General features: G+C 31.4%; 1 protein-coding gene across 3 annotated transcripts in view; it reads right to left on the minus strand.

The window, feature by feature from the left end:
* Positions 1–654: 654 nt before the first annotated feature.
* The window catches only part of ODR4 (odr-4 GPCR localization factor homolog), a 33,595-nt gene continuing 14,180 nt past the window's right edge, over positions 655–20,069 (minus strand). For all 3 annotated transcript variants that reach the window (XM_081297862.1, XM_081297861.1, XM_081297863.1), the window contains 7 exons: positions 19,396–19,491; positions 18,355–18,423; positions 14,661–14,789; positions 13,861–13,951; positions 11,784–11,969; positions 3,955–4,062; positions 655–2,610 (listed from right to left, as the gene is read on the minus strand). In XM_081297862.1, coding sequence (XP_081153988.1) covers positions 2,543–2,610; positions 3,955–4,062; positions 11,784–11,969; positions 13,861–13,951; positions 14,661–14,789; positions 18,355–18,423; positions 19,396–19,491 — 747 coding nt within the window. In that variant the 3' untranslated portion in view covers positions 655–2,542. The remainder of the gene's footprint in view (positions 2,611–3,954; positions 4,063–11,783; positions 11,970–13,860; positions 13,952–14,660; positions 14,790–18,354; positions 18,424–19,395; positions 19,492–20,069) is intronic.

Below are 20,069 nucleotides of genomic sequence, written 5' to 3' on the forward strand. Positions count from 1 at the left end.
GAATTCCTTTTACTATTTTTTGTGGCCTTCTCCATCTTTAATAACACTATCAAAAAGTCTAATTTTGATTTAATATCACTAAACAGGTTTTCTTTCAATATTTGCCTAATACATTTTTATCTCATCTTTCTTACATTTGACCTCCCCATGTTTTATTTTATTTTAGATGTTTTTCTTTTAAAACAGCTTATAGTTAAATATTTTTTTTTAAAAGAGCTGACCAATCTGTCATATGACTAGGTAATTCAGTATACTTAAATACTAATACAAGACTGGTTACTATTTTTTGTTTCTGTGTGGTGAGGACTGAAGCCAGGGCTAGCACATGCTAAGCAAGTACTCTGCCACTAAACTATATCCCCAACCCTATTATCTTACTAGCATTGCCTCAGATCCCCAATATATTCCTTTATCTGTATTTACTGCCTTCCTATTCTACATTTTACATTTATTTTTTCTTGGAATGACTGATCTCCTATCTATTTTTTTTAGAGGTCATCCTTAAAATTTGACTGTATATATGTAAATAATCACATTAAAACAGTTCTCTGAATAAAAGCACCTCAGGACACTGTAATTTTAATCACCCTCTTCCCATTTTATAAGCTACTATGCAGCTTTCCAATTATATCCTTATTTGAAAATTCCACGTCATTCATGTTTTATAATATTTATTTACAATTATATTTGTTTACAGTTTATCATAAATGCCTTTCCTTTATGATTATGTTATACAAACAACACTTTAAATTTACATATATTTATTATCCTATTTGCTTACTGGTTCTTCAATTCCAGATCATCCTTTTAGAGAAATTCTCCCTGTTGAAGATCATCCATATGCAGTTTAAATGAAGGTCTGTTGACAGTCAATTTTGCTTCATGCGAATTCTAAGCTGACACTTTTTCTCAGATTTGAACATACCATTCTATCACCTTTTGGACACACTGGGGATACTATTGCTGTCAGGAAGCCTATTAAATATCTGACTGTCTTGTGTTCACTGAAGATCTTTATGCCATCTCTGGATGCTTTTGAAATCCTGTATTTGATATCATGCAGTTTACTCCATTAGGTCTAGCCATAGACTTGCTTTAAGTATGTATATATTGAAAGTAAGATATATTGTGCTTCCTGAATTTGTGAATTCACATTTTTCAAAAATTGTGGAAATTCTGTTATCTTTTCAAATATTGCCTCTTCTCCATTCTATTTTCTCCTCCTAGTCCTTACAGTTCTTTACTCCATATCTCTTACCTAATATTTTCAAGCTCCTTTTATTCTCCTTGCTGCTTTTTGGTAATGTCTTTAGACTTAGCTTCCAGTTCACTGGTCTCTTCAGCTGAATCTACTATAATACTCAGTATACCTGACAGTTACTTTTTTCTTATTTCAACAAATACATTCTCATTCCCAGGAGTTCCATTTGGTTCTTTTTAGAAGTGGCTTATGGTTTCATTCTCCATTTGGAGAACTCAATTCAATGTTTATTTTTTTCATAGGTTCTTTCTCATGCTAGCTAGTTTCACCTGTGGCATGATATCTGGTCATGAAATAGTATTGCTAATCATTATCTATGGGAGTGTCTTGGGACTTAATTACAAGTGTTTCCCTTCTGTTTCTGCCAGGAGCTACAGAGTTCTGTAAACTGAGGGCTATTTAATATTCAACTGTTCTGGCTAGGGCAGCATCTCAGATTCATATCTGGTGTTAGGCAAAATGCTTATAACAGTGCTGCTAGTGGTACCTGGCATGCAGGAAACCAAAATTCACTTGTATTAATGCTTAAAAATAGTATTCATGATTCCCAACTAAAAAGATGTTCATTTTTGTGGAAGAGGAAAGACTGAGGTGTGATTTCTTAAAAGGTTTTTTCCTACTTCTTTTGAGCACATTCAAAAGCAGATTTTATTCAGGATCTTGTTGTTTTAAAGTATCTAGTCTATTATATTGCTGGAAGCAAAGTCCTATTTAATATATTTAAAAAGTTATAATACACTAACCCGAGAAAGCACATAATTTGTCATTTGTTATTCTTTCAAATCTCTCTGGAAAGGTTCCTTAGCCCCTGATCACTTGAACACATATCAGAAAGGTCCTCAAATATAAACAAAGCCCACAAATTACTGAACCACTTGGGAGAAATTTCTCCTAGGGGGGGTCTAGTAGTAAGCTATTGTAGTCAATACTGTTTAAATGTTTAATGTCCTGATCAATATGTGATCTAGTTCAACAGGACTAACATCTGTTAATATCCCACATTTTGAACCCTTTCAGAAATGGATAATGCTTTGCTATATGCAACTCTCATCTAGATGCATAACTTTATTTTTGGAAACCTGAGCTGCCTATAATATAAACGGATGCTAAACAAGGCAGCTGGTGAATTCACGTTGGTAAGAAACAAACACACCTAATAGGCATTGTGGTAGAAGATCTGACTGCTAGTGTCTTGACTACAGAGGGACTGTGTATATCTTTATTATTCATAGTTGTTGATCAATGTTCTCTGGATGATCAGGAAGCTCTTTGTGCCTCACCCTAATCACTGAAGTAATGAAAGGAGATACCCGCAGCAAGAACTGCAACTGCAAATGCTGCAATCACACCTAAAAGTAAAACAGACACAAAACAAATGGAAATGGAATGAGCAAAAGAAAGGCTTAACTCTTCCTAAGCTCTGAAATGCAGGGAACAGATGAGCTATAACACAGCACTCACATACATACACTGTATCACTTATACATACACTGTATCATAATACACATACATATGGTCTATACTAAAAGCCAGTGAAGTCTTAGCAGAAAATAAAGCTATAAGTTGAAAAATTAGACTACAAATGTTGGACAAAATGTCTTACACAGAGGTGCACACTTGGACAAAACGACAAAATAAATACTTTCAAAGATTTCTATGAATATACACACATGCGCACTACACAGAGAACACACCAAACATCTCATGATACTAAGTTTAAGCCAAAAAAAAAAAAAAAAAAAAAAAAAGCAGCAATAAACAGTTAGTGGTTTTCAAATATTAAAATGCAAAGTAGTCTGTGTAGCTATTCAAAACTATAAAAGCCAAGATTTATAAAATCAAAGTAATAGTAAGTTGCAGTTGGCAACTTTTAGCTTTTCCTGATTATGATAAGTTAGAAAAAGAAATTAACCAAAGTCGTTCAGACAGACCAACACATAGAGATACAAAGAATTTAGGTAATTAAGTAAAGCTTATCTAATTAGAGTGACAAGAACTACAACTAAATATCTGGCTCCTAACTATAAGTAATAAATAATAATGTTTAGCATTTCTTGAATTGTTATTCCACTAAGCAATAATCTACTTTTTCTTTGTTCAAAAAATCAAAACATATTGAAGGGACTATTGCACTTCTTGGAGCATTTACAATACAAAAGTGCGGGGCTGGGGCTGGGGTTCAGCAGCAGAGCGCTTGCCTGGCATGTGTGAGGCCCTGGGTTCGATCCTCAGCACCACATAAAAATAAGTAAATAAATAAAGGTATTGTGTCCAACTACAACTAAAAAATAAATATTAAAAAAATTCATTAAAATACAAAAGTGCATTTTAAATTTCCAGACATGTATTTTGATTTTTTTTTTTTCATAAAACACCTCAAAATCTTCTGCAGAAGTCATTCTAGGAATACCACTTTGGCTTCTCTTTACTAACTGATTCCAAAAACTCTAGATGTTTTTCTTTGAAAACACCAAAAGCTTAATGGGCTATGCCATCTTTGAGGGCACTTAGGTGATAACACATTATTTATAAACTTTTCTTCCTTAAGAACCCAGAACTTTCCATAATATTTAACAAATACTAATAATCTGGTATTAATCTAGTACTTTTAAGAAATAAAAATAATTTTAAAGTACTAAGAAAACTCAAAACCCAAATATTATCTTTTCAATGTTATAAAAAAGGTAAAATACCTATGTTTTGCCGAATTTTCAACATTACTGTAGTTTTAATTGGTTGCTCTAGCTGTTTATCATCTTTGTGTTCCAATGAAGCTTCATTATTCATAGAGCTCATACAAGCTGTAAAAGATAATAATAAATCCAATATAAGATGAGAATTACCATTTAAACTGAGTTTTAAAGAACATATAATCAATACTGATTTTCTTCTATTCATCTTTTTTATAACATTATAAAATTACTCCTTATCTAATGTAGGTGAACTGCATATCATAAAATATATGTCAAATATATTCCACTCATGGTATATGTTAAACAGACATAACTTTCATATTTAACACAGTTTTATCATTGACCCAACCAGAAAGCTACAGAGCCAATATCAAATGATTCCCAGTTTTTATACAGCTCCTGAGCTAAAAATAGATTACAAAAATAATGTGAAAGAGAGCTTATGTGGCTCTATTTTATGTATAACCAGAGATAGGAAAAAATGTGCTTTACATGTGTAATGTGAATTTTAATGTATTCTGTTGTCATATATAAGACATTAATTTTTTTTAAAAATCCAAAAAAAGAATAAAACAAAAATATTTCTTAAAAAAGATTATTTATGAAGTAAAAAAAAAAAATTACTATTTGGCCTGATACAGAAAAAGAGTGCTGACTCTTGATCAAATCTGCAAGTTCAAATATACAAGTAAACATTAGAAATGTGACCTAACCACACTCTAAATGTTAAAGAGGACAAGTACGTCACCCCATTTTACAGGTGGAAAACAAACCTAGGAAAGTGCATAACTTGAGGGTCATGGGCATCAAGTGAGGATTCAAACAAAAGTTTTCTTTTAAGGGCTATGTAGCTCAATGGTATAGCACTTGCCTAGCATGTGTGAAACCCCAGGTTTGAGCCCTAGTACCCTCCCCCAAAGAGAGAGAAAGCATTCAACTAAAAAGAAAAGTTTTCTTTCTACTTCATTATGCTGACAGCGACTTATATAGATTGTCCTATCAGAATTTACTGAACACTGATTAAAAGTGACCTGATAACTTAGAGATTACACAGGGTAGGGATTTTCAATTTTCTTTTTTCCCCTCTAGTGCTGAAGAATTCTATGAAAACAAAAATCTGACGGAAAATCTCAGTATAATAGATGAAAAAAGTTACTACTGAGGTTGCAGCAGGGGTGGAGGCTCCTGCAACCTGACCAGTTAGTTCCTTTCTTCTATCCGGTCTCATCATTCCAGAAGTGAGAGTAGAGTGCTGCTCTATAGAATTCTAGGAAACTACATCTGAAAACTACAGTTTCAGATTGATTCTTTTTATGTAAAAAAAGAGAAAAAAAAAACTGCAAAGAGACATAGTAAATACCATCGATTAAATTTAAAGTAAAATAGCCCACTGTTTTAATTTAAAATGTCCTTACAGATATGTTTGTACCCCATTTTACTAGCATATGACCAGGAAGTTAACATATGAACTTCTTGCAATGGATACCCAGGGCACCAAATGGATACAGGGAAAAAATTACCTACTTCTCATTAATTTCCCATGAAGGTAAGTTTACTATGGTTTTCAGAAATAATCACTAGTAACTACTTCACTGAGATCAAGTGCACCACCATTCTTTCTTCAAGTATATAACTAAAGTGCTTTAACTTGGACCAATCCTCAAACCCCACCCCCACTTTTTTTCTTTTTGTTTTTTCTCAGTGCTAGGGGCTAGTGAATGCTAGCCAAGTGCTCTGCAATGAATTACACTCCTAGACCTTTTCTCCTTTTTTCTACTCTCAATCAAATTAATCAAAAAAGATGAGACAGTTATATTACGAACTGTCTCTATACTATTTAACAGTTCCAATTTCTCAAGGGCTATTATACTTTAGTTCTAAACTATAATTGGTCCAACAGCTTCAAATTTCCTCCAACTTCAGTCTATAGGTCTAAAAGTTGAATGGGACAGCAAAATTGTATTTATATTAAACTTTGGATCTTCTGTTAGCAAATATCTTGGCTAGCTTCTTTCCATCTTTGGGACAATAAAATCCTTGTATCAAACACACAACACTTTACTAAGATCCTAGCCTCAGTAAATATTTGTTGACAAAAAATTATCAATTTTGTTAAGTTCTAGGGATTAGGATCCAAGGATCAATAAAATAGTGATCCCTGTCTTTAATGAGCCAACTAGAATTTTAAAAAAAATCTGTATAGATACTAACTTGTCATTAACTTTCATATGTCAGCCTAGGTCAACTTCACTCAAGTTTTTTAGAGTTCCCTGTTCTATGCTATTCTTCATTCTTGTAATTATCTAAACCATTATTTGAATATCAAATGCTGACCTTCCATATTCTCCTATAAGATCTTTAAACATAAATAGGTAAGATATTTATCTACCTGAACTCCATGCCTAAAACATGGCAGGTGTTCATCACTATTATTTATTAATACAGACTGACACAATTTATATGTCTGTCTGTTTTGGTGGGAACATAAAGGATTTAAACTCAAATCTCAAGACATTAGGTCATTTCACCAATATGTCAATGTTATTTGAAAATTTAGATATAAATAACATGACTTCATAAGAACTATTCCTTAAAATTAAGTAATTTTAAATTCAGACAAATCTTAATCATGAAAGAGAGTAACCTTCCTGAGCAACTCTTAACAAAAGAGGAAAAAACAGCCATGTATACATGCAAAGTTGTTCATTCCAAGCTGCTAACGGGTAGAGAGGACTATTTAGAAGCTTAAAATGAAATGTTAAGACTTGAATTCCTTAGTTGGTTGTCTTCTGTATTACTATAGTTGGCAATTAGCCATAAAAATACAACTTTAGTGTTAACTCATTTTTCCTTTAAATCCTCAATGTTTAACTGAACAACAAAAATGAATTTCAGCTTTGATATCCAGACATAAATGTCAAAGATGAGTTTCACCAGATTTTAAAGGTGTGTCTTCATTTTTTTCAATCTGATACTATGGATAAAGTATGTCTGAATTATTAAGTTAATGTCTACTGGGGGATGACTAACACATCTAAGAAATTTTAAAGCCATAGTTATCCCTTACCATAAGTGAGTCATTTTGACAAACAAATTGTCCTTCATCTCTTAAGTCATTTAGAAGTATGTTATTTTAAAATACTTACTTGGCAAAACATGTATTTTAAACATAGCAACTACTTGGCAACTATATTATAGAACATAAATAATTAAATAATAATCAAGCAAATAATAATTTCAAATAACTTAGAAATAAAGCCAGATACTTAAAACAAATTGAATGTTCCTAAATGTGTAATTGATTTTAATTTTTTAATCTGAACATCTGAATTACTTTTTGTAGTTTACTTTATAAGGAAATCCTAATTCCAAATGTTTTGGAAAATCTATGCATATTACAAAAAAACTTTCATATTATAACGTGAATCTTTTTTTATTTTTAAGATGCTGGGATTGAACCCACAGAAGCTTTACCACTGAGGCACAACCCCACTCCTTTTTATTTTTTATTTTGAGATAAGAGTCTCACTAAGTTGCAGAGGCTAGCTTCACACTTTTGATCCTTCTTCCTCAGTCTCCCAAGTCACTGAAATTACAGATATGGGATACTGTGCCCAGCTTAATGTTTTTTTTTAAATATATTTATATATAAAATCCACAATCTAAGGTTTAAAAGTACTTCATATTAGTGGGTTCATGCTAATATTTAATATGATACAAACAATGCTAATGATAAAGCTACTGAGAGAGAACTGAGAAATAGGGTTAAAATATATTTAATATGCATATAAGTAATGGAAAAGAAGAATGTTGTTTTGGTTCTTAAAGCTCATTTATTTGCAAAAATGAACACCATGCAAAACTATGGGACTTTAAGTATAATTGGGATTAACCAGTACAATATAGAATAATTTATAAAATAGCTATGTGCTTTCAATGACCTTTCAGTGGAAATAAAATACAAAAGTAGTCATGATAAAGAATGAAAAAAAATGGAAAATTTACTAAAATTTTAAAATGCTAATGTCAAAATTTTGATACTGTAGATTGTAGGTTATTGATAATACTGCTTAATTCTGATTAAGTTCTTAGGTACCAGTACTCTTAGGACCTTATTACATTCTCTGAATAAGTAATAATATATATGACATTCTATCTTCCAAATCAGATTATGGGCTTTTTTAAAAATTTTTTTTTAGTTGTTGATGGATCTTTATTTATTTATATGTGGTTCTGAGAATCAAACCCAGTGCCTCACACAAGCTAGGCAAGCGCTCTACCACTGAGCTACAACTCCAGCCTTGATTATGGGCTTCTTGAGGAAAGGAATCCAGTTATTGATTCACATCTATTATAGCCTTGAATAGAGCAATGCTTAATATATATCTCATAAATAGACATACTAAATGCTGTAAACTAGAGTTACTATTTCTGGCACAACAACCAGTATTATGTATTTTCAAGAATTTTAAATGTTCTCTACCCCTTACAATGTTCTGAACTATTGAGCCATAAAATTATGATGATTATGTCCTTTTTAAACTCTAATCATGTTCAATATAGTGTATTACGAAAACCTTATAAACTTCATGTCTAAGTGTGAAAAAAAGGTGTGCTATTGTTGTAAAAAATAAATGCACAACACAGGGAACTATGAAAAAGTTTAATGAAAGTGACCTAGTTTGAGCATATAAAAGTTAATGACAAGTTTAAAAAAAATTCTAGTTGATTCATTGAAGACAGGATCAGTATCTCATTGATCTTTGGATCCCAATCTCTAGGACTGACAAAACCAATAATTCTGTTGTCAACAAATATTTAATGAGTCCCTATGATGTGATGAGGCTAGGGTCTTAGTAAAGCATTAGAAACACAGTATGAACAACAAAGGCAAAAGTCCTTGGCCTTGTGAATCTTATGAAATACTCAATAAATGCTTGCTGAACTACAAATATAATGGCTTCAGTGTATTTTGAATTTATTAGATTTTAGTTTGTTTTTGGGAAGCTCATGCAAGGCTATCTTATAGTGGTAAATGTCTTAGCAGTGTTAAGAACATGAACCCCATTATTAACTCTTTTAAGACTAACTTTAAAAGCACCAAATAAAATAAAAGCCAGTCTGTACACTCTTACATTTAAAATACAACAACAAATTAAACATGAATTAAAATATTTAAAATTATAGTCAAAAAATATAAAGGAAATCTTTCTCTTCCTTCTGTTTTAGATCCAATTTTTAAAGAAACTTTATTAGTGGGGCAGGTTTTGCAAACAGTGCTACCATTATTACTCCTTCCTTAGTTTAGGACAAGCTGCTTACTAAGAGTGAAACAAAGAATATGAAAAATATGAAAACCATATATGATAACAGATCCAAGATTCCAGCTAACAAATAAGAAACTAAATTGTCATGATCAATAATAAATTAAACTAGGATACTATAACAACATTCATTTATGGTAAACAAGTTCCAAAGGACAGAATGAAGGACAACAGGCTAAAATAAGTATCTAGATGATGGAAAGTAATAGTCCTATAGTCTGTATTAGTTAGGCTCACAGGAAGGCCATAAATAAACCTGTCAGGAAAAAAGCACAGCTGCTAAACCAAGTAGCCTAAGTTAATTTCTAGTTCCTCCATTAACAGCAATATAAATGAGAAATTACTAAAACCTTCAGAGCTTAAATCCTCTTAAATGGAAAACAGGGTTAATATAACAGCATCCACATCACAGCAGCTGTTACAAGGATTAAATAATTTAGTATTTATAAAATTTTTAAAACAGTAGCTGGCACACAGTAGGTTCTGTATTAACAATGGCTAATATTAATATAGCCATATATTACATAACAATATTTTAGTCAATGGTGGACCCAATATATGATATTGCTTACATAAGATTATAATGTAGCTGAAAAGTTCCTATCAATGAGTGAGGTCATAGCTGTGGCATTCATCGTAATGTCACAGAGCAACACATGACATGTTTGTAATTATGCTGCTGTAAACAAACCTACTGTGTTGCTAGTCATATAAAAGCATAGCACATACAATTATGCACTGTATATAATACTTGATAATAAACAACATCACTAGCTTATATATTTATTATACTTTTATCAATATTTATAGTACAGTCCTACTTATTTAAAAAAAAAAAAAGTTTACTATAAAACAGTATGCCACAACCTGAGGGTGTAGCTAAGTGGTAAAATGCTTGCCCAGCACTTAGGAGGCTCTGGGTTCAAACCCCAGGCCCTAAAATAAATGAAAAAATAAAATTTAAAAACAAAAAAGCATGCCATGCTATGCCAGCATCAACTCTGCACACATCATGTTTAACCTGTCTCTTGACTGCATCAAATGTTGAGTAACTAACCAAGTTTGTGTAAAATACACTCTATGATGTTCACATAACAATAAAATTAATGAAAAACACATTTCTCAGAATGTTCAACTGAGTGTAACATCTCAATAAAGACAAGTCAGAGTACATATAAGGAAGTAGTGTTTTTTGTTTTTTTTTTGAGATGGAGATCTCACCATTTAACCTAGGATATCTGTCCTGAAACTCGTAGGAGCAAGAGATCCTTCTGTCTCAGTCCCTTTAGTAGTTCAGATTATAGGGACATACCAACACACCTGGCTCCAGTGTACTTTCAAAAAGTAGGTATTTTCTATCTGCTCAAGAATATACCAGAGTTACACTTTTAAAAAACATAGCTGCTCTTTAAAACTGAGCACTAAGCACTTTAAGAGTGCTGTTTTTCTTCTTCAAAACATTGTTCACATCATGATCAATATTAATCTGGAAAAAACTAAGATCTTCCCTAACTTGATACTTGACTGACAGATTTGAAATTCCCCAAATACTTACTTGACTCACCATAATCAACAGTGCACTCTACTCCTCGTAGGGGGTGAGAATTAGCTATGCTAAGAGGAATAACTAAGAAATTAGAAAAAGAACTTTAAAAAATTGAAATATTCAAATTTCATTAACACCCACATTCAAAACTAACCTAAAAACTTTTTACTTTGACATCACAAGTTTCAAAGACAGTTAATTGCTCTTTTACTAAAGATTTATTGAAATAATTAAAAAAAAAAAACAACAATAAAATAATTAAAAAAAAAATGATTTATTGACATGTATACATAATTCCTTTTATTACATATTTTTGAATGTTTCAGGAAGATTGTTATACACTTTTGTTTTTACAGACAAGTTTTGTTATCTTTTCCTTACTAGAAAAACAAAAAAAAGTAGTCTTTAGACTAAAATTACGACTAGGGGAAGCAAATTATTTTACACAATTGGATGGTACGACAAATCTGTTCTCTAAAAATAAGCTTGATCTAATTTTTGAAAATGCCCATTTCACTTTAGTGTACTCATTATATAAAAAAGGACATGAAGAAAAAGGCAAGAAATATAGAGAAATATTTAATAAACAAGAGTAGTTAAAAAAACTTTATACACGATACTTAATCAAATAACTAAGACTAGTTTTAAGAAAAGCTTGCTCTTACATTAAAATAAATACCTAAAAGTTATACATTTTCACTTATTTAAGGTTAAACTGATCTTATGAAGATCTACTTACTAGGTTTGAAAATACCTTAAATGTCTTAAATTTTGGTATGATTTCTAAAAATGGTTACTGTATGTTTATTCATGTAGAAATTAGTCAAATACATTTAAATGCCTTGATTAACACTTGAAATGGCAAACAGAGTTAGCTTTAAGAAAATATAAAGACATGATATTTAAACCAGACATCTCAAGGGTAATCTTAGCAATAGTCTAATCAGGTTGTTAATTACCTGTGTTGACTTCCTCTGCAATTTCCAAATCTTCTATTTGAACCATATGATCTAACATCTCTATAAAATGGTCTCTGATTTCTTCGGCTGATTCATCACCAAATTTATAATCACATAACTTTACAGTGGATCCAGGAATGGGGACAAAAACTCGGTGAGGGAGAATGTAGAACTCTTTTTCAGAATCTAAAAGGAGAAGGAACATTATCGATATTTAGACAGGTCTGTCATTGTACTTGGGAAGGATATGAAAATACTAATAAAGCTTAAAATGACAATATTTTTTCATTTCCTAATTGATGTGGCACAAAAACACTCTTGGAACACTGAAGAAGAAAGCTGTCATCTTCTTGTTTGTTTTAAACTTAAAGCACTGTGAATTTTATAATAAACTGACTTTTCCCTTTATCATGCGTGTTTGGAGTCAAAATGGAGTCTATCTACATCAAGGATACAGGACAGACAGCTTATGTTTTTGTATAAATGTCACTACTGACTACATCTTACTTGATGGAGTCCGATATCAAGAATGTTTAGGACATGAACACATATATTTTGTGTACCAAGCTCACTACCAACTCCCAACTTGCTTGCTTTCTCTTCTTCCATGTGCCTCATTATTTATTTTTCTGTTTTATGTATAATGTTTCTTTATAAACAACCTTAAATAATTTTTAGAAAAAACATGACTCTATATAAATAATAACTACTTCACTTTTCTTTGAATATTTACAAACTAAAACTTACTTTTTCAATTTCTAACAGTCATTGACTCACATAAACACATAACTGCTGCTTAGTTCAACACTATGATTGTAATGAACTAACACAAAAATAGATTTTGTGTGAAGAAAGACCTCTGTCAAAAGAGACATGACTAAAAAGCTATCGATCTAAAGATCAAGTAGAAAAGTAGGGTTCACATTAAAGTAACCTACATTTCCTCATTAAGAAACTAGTGGTACCTTTAATTACAAAGAGAAGATGAACAATGCCTTAAGTGCCATGGGAAATGCCATGATTTCACCTGTTCCCTGTAGATTCCATGCATTACTTGTTTGGAGGTGAGAACTAGGGCAATAATTTTACTCTTTGACCAGACTGCCTCCTAGTTGTAGAACTACATCACAACAATTTGTACAGCAGCACATCATAAACTATGTGTTGAAATAAGGACTATATTATTTTATTTTGAGCCACAGATATTTGAAACAGATTAAGTAACTTCAAAGCTAGCTAGAAGGTACATGTATTACTGGCACACAAAAATTTTAAACCATTTCAAACTGCACCAATTCTAAGTTTGCCTGAAAAAATAATATAAATCAGATGTGAAGAAAATGATTGCAAAAATTTAAATTGCTCATTAAAAAAAGAAAAAGCACTTCTTCTAACTTTCAAATTAAAAGGTTCAATTAGCAATTTATTTTCTAAGTAAGACCAAATTTTTCATTTGATCTGAAGTTAAAAATTAAAGGAATAATCTTTTGGAAGAAACACATCTCAAATAGTATTCCAAAAAAGAATCATTTAGGAATATTCTCCACAGGAGAGAGAAAGATAAACGCTGAATCTGGCAATCCCAAAGAAACAATCTAATATACTAACAAATATAAAGATTATGATTGATTAGTCTAGCAAACCTAATATGCTGGCTATAAGTAATACTAAAAGAAGTTAGTTTATAGAAAAGTTGTTTGTTCCCTATAAACATAAAAATCTTTCCTTAAAAAGTTACTCTGATTATTTCAATTACGTATATACCCAAATGTGAATTGAAAATCCACTCAGAATAGAAGGAATGGGGACTAGGTTTAGGAGGTTTAGTTTCAAAAAAGCATACTCAATATTATCATTTTTTAAGTGAAAAAAATATTTTAAACACAAATTACTGAGCTGGTATAAATTAATTGTTTCCCCAAAGACTAAATAGTTATTAAACTGCAACAGCCTTTGTTTTTAATGTAATGAAGTCTGTTATAGTTGAGAGGTAAACAACATAGTTTATAAATAGTACCTATTTAAAAATTTATTATATGAACACATGAAAAAAAAAGTACTTATTCTATACTCATAACTTTTTTTTCTGGGATTTCATTCAAAAGCAGGTCCTCAAATAGTATTTCACAACGATCAGCAACTGTGTTCAATATGTCTCTCTTCACTGCCTGGGTAGGTGGGGGATGGGACAAGCAAAAACACAACAACAAAACTTTAGAATTTCATTATTTAATTATAAAACCCCTACAAATTTTGCTTCCCAGTATAATCACATTCACTCAACAACTGACACATCCACATCAATCGATTTGTTATTTCCATTTATTTACTATACTTCTTAATATAATTACAGTTAATGACAAATTTGCCTAGGACCTCATTTAAATAGTACATTAAAACCAAATAAATAAATGAAATTCTGTATCTAAAAAAATCTTACCAGTATTCCAAGTAAGGACATGAATAACTATGACATAGATGCCAGTCATCATTTTTTAAAATTCTGAATTATACAACAATACCCATCAATACTTTTTCTATTTACAAAATTCAATTTCCCTCAGAATAAATGATTTCAAATGTAGTAATATTTCACAACTGTAGTGTACTACTAAGACTGCATAATCGTAACTTTAAAAGAAGCCAACAACAATATATATATATATATATAAATAAATTATATATACATTCTACATGTAAAAATCCTGGAACCAGTTACATGGTATATTTGGACTGTCCAACAGAATGGCCCTCCATTAATTAAGATCATAATAATAATTATAAAATCTGAGGTTAAAGGAAATAAAATTTGAGGATTTTTGAAGAGTTATGTTAACTTGCATCAATTTTTCATATACCAGTTATTCCTTTCTGTACCTGCATAGCGTCTTTAACCTTGGGTTTGTTGCTGTGAATATAAGCTCTGCATTTCACAGAACCCTTAAGGTTTACAGAACCACTGCAGATCTGAACTGTGGCTGTAGATCTGTGGTCTGAATTCAGAAGCTGAAAGACAAATATGTTTAAGTCCTAAAAGTCAACAATATTTAACTACAGGAAACTACATACATTAGCCATCTTATGAAGAAAGCAGGAATTTTTGACTATTTAAAAATATTCTCCATAAATTATTAATAGGTCTTCATATTTTTAAGTTACATATAATTTCCTAAGCATTCTGAATTTGGGTTGAAATTAAAGACATCCACATCTCAATGTATTCTTTCACTAACATAAACATCTAAAATACCAATATTTATTCAAAATATTCACCAAATATATACTATTGCAGATTACTTAGATAAAAGATAAAAAATGTTTTATAAAGACATGATATTAGGAGAAATAAAGCATGTAATATAAGAAATGCACAAAAGAATACGAAGTAGGATCTGATAAATATCAAAAATTATAAACAGTACACAGACTCACATTTACTTAAACTTTCAACTCAAAACTTCCAAATGCCAAAAGTAATGCTATGCTCTATTTAGGCAAAACCAAAACATCCACTATGAGTATCAGCTAAAAATGATATTAATAGTTTACAAGATATGAAATGGTTACCATTTTCATCTCATAGTTCTATCTTCTTTAGTCTAGGAGTATTAGTTCCTGCTTGGTTTTCAGATTTCATAAACTCTTTTTTCTTTTTTTGTACTGGTGATTGAATTCAGGGGAACTTTACCAGTAAGCTAGCTGCATATGGATACCCAGTCCTTTTAGTTTTTATTTTGACATAGGGTCTCGCTATGTTGCCCAGGGACTTGCTAAGTTGCTGAGGATGCCCTGGAACTTGTGATCCTCCTACGTCAGTCTCTCGAGTGGCTGGTATTACAGGCATGTGCCACCAAGCCTGGCAGTTCACAAACATTTTTTAAGTTCATCATCTTAATAAGTGTTTAAAAAAAGAGAGCAAAGAAATACTGAAAAATACTTCTAAAGGTTTATCTTCAAAATGGGAATAAAAATTGTGATAAAAACTGAGTGTGATGGCGCATGCCTGTAATCCCAGTAGTTCAGGACGCTGAGGCAGAAGGATTGCAAGTTCAAAGCCAGCCTCAGCATCAAGGCCCTCAGTAACTTAGCAAGACAGTTTGAAAATAATAAAAAATAAAAAACAGGGTGGGGTTGTAGCTCAGTGGTTGAACATCCCTGGGTTCAATCCCTGGGAGGGAGGGAGGGAGGGAGGGAAGGAAGGAAGGAAGGAAGGAAGGAAGGAAGGAAGGAAGGAAGGAAGGAAAAAAATTGTGATTGTGATATTGTGATTAAATAAAATTGTATGAGATAAGAACATAATCTGTGTTCTAAGTAATTTGGAATAAAACATTTAATAGTTGGGTCCATTCTGAGTAAACAAAATCCAAATCATACAACTTGTTAAAAATGCTATGGGTCTATAAGCCCTGAATACATAGCTACTGATAGAGCTTTAACTACAATTCAAAGTCTAGTTTTAAAAAAATTCAAACTTAATCACGGTCAAGGTTTTGTTAGTAAAAATCTTCTCACAGACCAAACAGTTCTAAAGGTCCCAAGCCCATTCAAAAAACACTTCTCAAAGAACAAAGCAGCAAGGTGACAATGCTGATACTCTATTTGGAATAAGCTTCTATGCATATTTTATCAACACATTAATAGAGTGATAGTGGAGAAGAGTAATGGGCTTCCCTCATCCACACCACAAATCATTATTATAGATGAAACTACTCTTTTTGAAAAATAATGCCCTATTTTTCATATTTAATATATAATTTGAAATATATCTTGTCACATATTAAACATTTATAATACATATGTGTATTAGTTAGGGCACTGTTTTCCAAAATAGACTACGCTATGCAAACACATCAAGGAGAAGAGTTCTAAAGGATACAAGCAAGAACTGACTCATTTCTTTTGGTGAAGATGTAGCTGGGTTCTACATACGTAAATTCCACTTGGTTACCTGAACTTGGGAACAAACTGGTTTACAAAAAGCCTTTGGGAATCTATCTTGTTCATAAGTGAAGTGATACTGATATAGAATTTTGGAAAAAAGAACAATACTTCTAGCTATGGTAACCATATGAAACCCAACAGATATAGAGGCATTTTAGGCTAGATTTTAAGGTACAGGTAAGATTTTGACTGGGCAAATAGGGAAAATATGGCTGCCAAGACACATGATTCAGGAAATGCAAAGAATATTAAAGGCAGAGCAAACAAACAGCTATAATAGTTAGTTAGAAAATAAGGATAAAAGGTAAGCTGAGACTATGAAGGGATAATACGAGGTTACATGTAGGGCAAAGTAGCAATATAGGAGGTATTACACAACAATATAAAGGTTTTCAGAGAGGTGATCACTTTGGGCAAGAATATATATATACAGAAAAGAGACCAGTTAAGAATTACTTGTGCTAATCTAGGTAAAGTATACTGTTGTAAGGCTAATGACAGGGGAAGTTTAAGGAAAATAAAAGGTAAGTCCACACTGCAAGGAAAGCATCAATGAGACCTGAGTAGAAGAAAAATGACAAGTACCTACTGACAATTATTATATATTGGTCACTTCAAAAATTCCCAGAGAAACCAACTGAATGTTTGACGAAAATAATAATATGTTATATAATAATATACATCATTACAACAAATTATCTTCTATGACATTATCTTCTACTGTTTTCTCTGTATCCTTGTACTCTGATACAACTCTATTATTAACACAATTTACATTTCTAGGAATAATTTGTATTTTTAACATTTTTTCTTCAAGACATCAAACTTTAAATTTCCAAAAATATGTATAATTTGAAACAATCATATAGAAATATGAAACTTGCTAATTAGTACTTTGTGATTTTATCAAACCCAGAGGAAGTAAAAAATTACATCAAATGAAGTGTATGACAACTCCTGGCACATCTATGCATACATTTTTTTTGCTTTGTATAAAGTTGCTAAAAGTTGAAACTTAACTTATAAAAACTACAACTCCAAATATTTAGATATATGTGTATATGTATGTATACACTTAAAAAACTGTTATCTACTTGATGCTAAAATTTTAATAGCCTTGAGGCAAAAGATTCAAATATGTTTTATTAAAATAACATTTCCTGGGGGAAAACTAAAGCTCTTTGTACATGAAATATAGCACTTCTCTATTTAAGGTATCAAATAAAATACTTTTTTGTTAAATTAAAAAAAAAAAAAATTTCCTGGGAATAACCTTTCCAACTGGATATTTTATACAGTTTCTTGCATCTCTAAAATTCTTTTATTCTCTAATTACAAAAATAAATAAATTCATTGTGATAATGCTAAAAAATAATATATATATATATATATATATATATATATATATTTTAGAGAGAGAGAGAGAGAGAGAGAGAGAGAGAGAGAGAGGGAATTTTTATTTTATATTTTTAGTTTTCGGCAGACACAACATCTTTGTTTGTATGTGGTGCTGAGGATCGAACCCGGGCCACACGCATGCCAGGCGAGCGTGCTACCGCTTGAGCCACATCCCCAGTCCCCCAAAATAATATATTTTAAATAAGTGGGATAAGCATTTTAAAATACTTACCAATTGTGTTAGCACTCTCACGTCAAAAGAATGACTAGTTACTTGAGTATTTCCTCTGAAAGATTTTTTCTAAAACAAAACAAAAAAAAAACCCAAAAAACAAAAAAGTTAAAAAGCCATACTACTGAGATTGTAAATGGAACATAAGATAATTAGGAACTATTCTACATGTACGAACCAACTAAAAGGAAACACAAGTCTTACTACTTACTTTAATTTTTTTTTTTATAAAGATAAGCTACTTCATGTATTCTGTATCAATTAATATGTACTCTTAAAACTGTTTCCTGCCAAGCACAGTGGCGCACATCTGTAATACCAGCAGCTTGGGAGGCTGAAGCAGAAGGATCGCAAGTTCAAGGCCAGCCTCAGCAAAAAGCAAGGCGTTAAGCAACTCACTGAGACCCCATCTCTAAATAAAATACAAAAAAAGGCTGGGGATATGGCTCAGTGTTTGAGTGCCCCTGGGTTCAATTCTCAGTACCAAAAAAAAAATTTCCTACTTTGATTCCTCTAAAGCAAGGATTGGCAAACACAATTGCCTGTGGGCCAAATCCACACCCCCATCTATCTCTGTAAATATTTTTTTTTCTGAAACACACAATTATTATTCATTTATATTATCATCTGTGGCTACCTCCACACTAAATAGCAGAGATAAATAGTTGTAACCAGATAACATGACTTGCAAGGTCTAAAATATTTATGCAAAGTCTGTCCATTCTTTCGCTATAGAGAGAGAAATCACTGATATTCCTCTTCCTTCAGGTCAACCCTATTTTAGAACCCTCTGTAGATCCTTGCATAAAATGGCCATGCCTAGTTTTTAAACTGCTATCATGAGATTAAATTGAAATTTATATACACTTCCTACTGCATGATTCAGGATCTCAATTACATCAGAAATAATCTCTCTCATCATTTTCTAGAAAAATAGATCTTAGAAATGAATAGATAAACCTGTTTTCATGAAGTCGAAGCCTAAAGATAGAACATCTTTTTTCTTATTTCACAAATAAAAATGATTTTTTCTTAACTCACCTGTCCTTCTAATAGATCACAATCTTCATCTTTAACTTGTCCATTAATCAAATAAACACCATTTTCTATTTGCTTGGCCCAGCGTGTAAGTCCATTCTTAAAAGAAATGCAACATGGAGATCTTTCAGATATAACCTCATCTCTAACTCCCTAGACTCCACTTTTTTCCACTAAACACAGTAAAAAAGAAAAGCCCTAATTATTAGTAATGCAGATCTCATAAAAAATAAAAATGAAGACATCTTAACTTTTTGGCACTATCATTTACTTCAAACTCTGGATTCTTTTTAACTGCATGACCACAGTAAAATTAAATTCAATAATGTTCATTATCTTTTTGCAAAATATGAGAAAAAGAACCTTAAACAAATAATCTAAAGCAGTGTTAAAAAGGAAAATATAAGCAAGCTCCATTTGTCTTAATATGGAAAAAGAAAGAAAAATGAGACATAACCAAAAAAAGAATCAAACAGAAATACAAAAGAGGGCTGGAAAATAGAAAAGAAAATTGACAAAAAGAGATAGGTGTAAGACCAAAGAGTATAGCCACTTACATAATTATTTTTTATATATGTTAATTAATAAATATTTATTACATACCTGTTATACTAAATATACTAGTATTATGACTTTGTTCCACTTCTAAAAAAAATCTCATCTGGAATTAGTTACTT

This window comes from Spermophilus citellus, assembly GCF_964194105.1.
Source record: "Spermophilus citellus genome assembly, chromosome: 6".
Taxonomy (NCBI): Eukaryota; Metazoa; Chordata; class Mammalia; order Rodentia; family Sciuridae; genus Spermophilus; species Spermophilus citellus.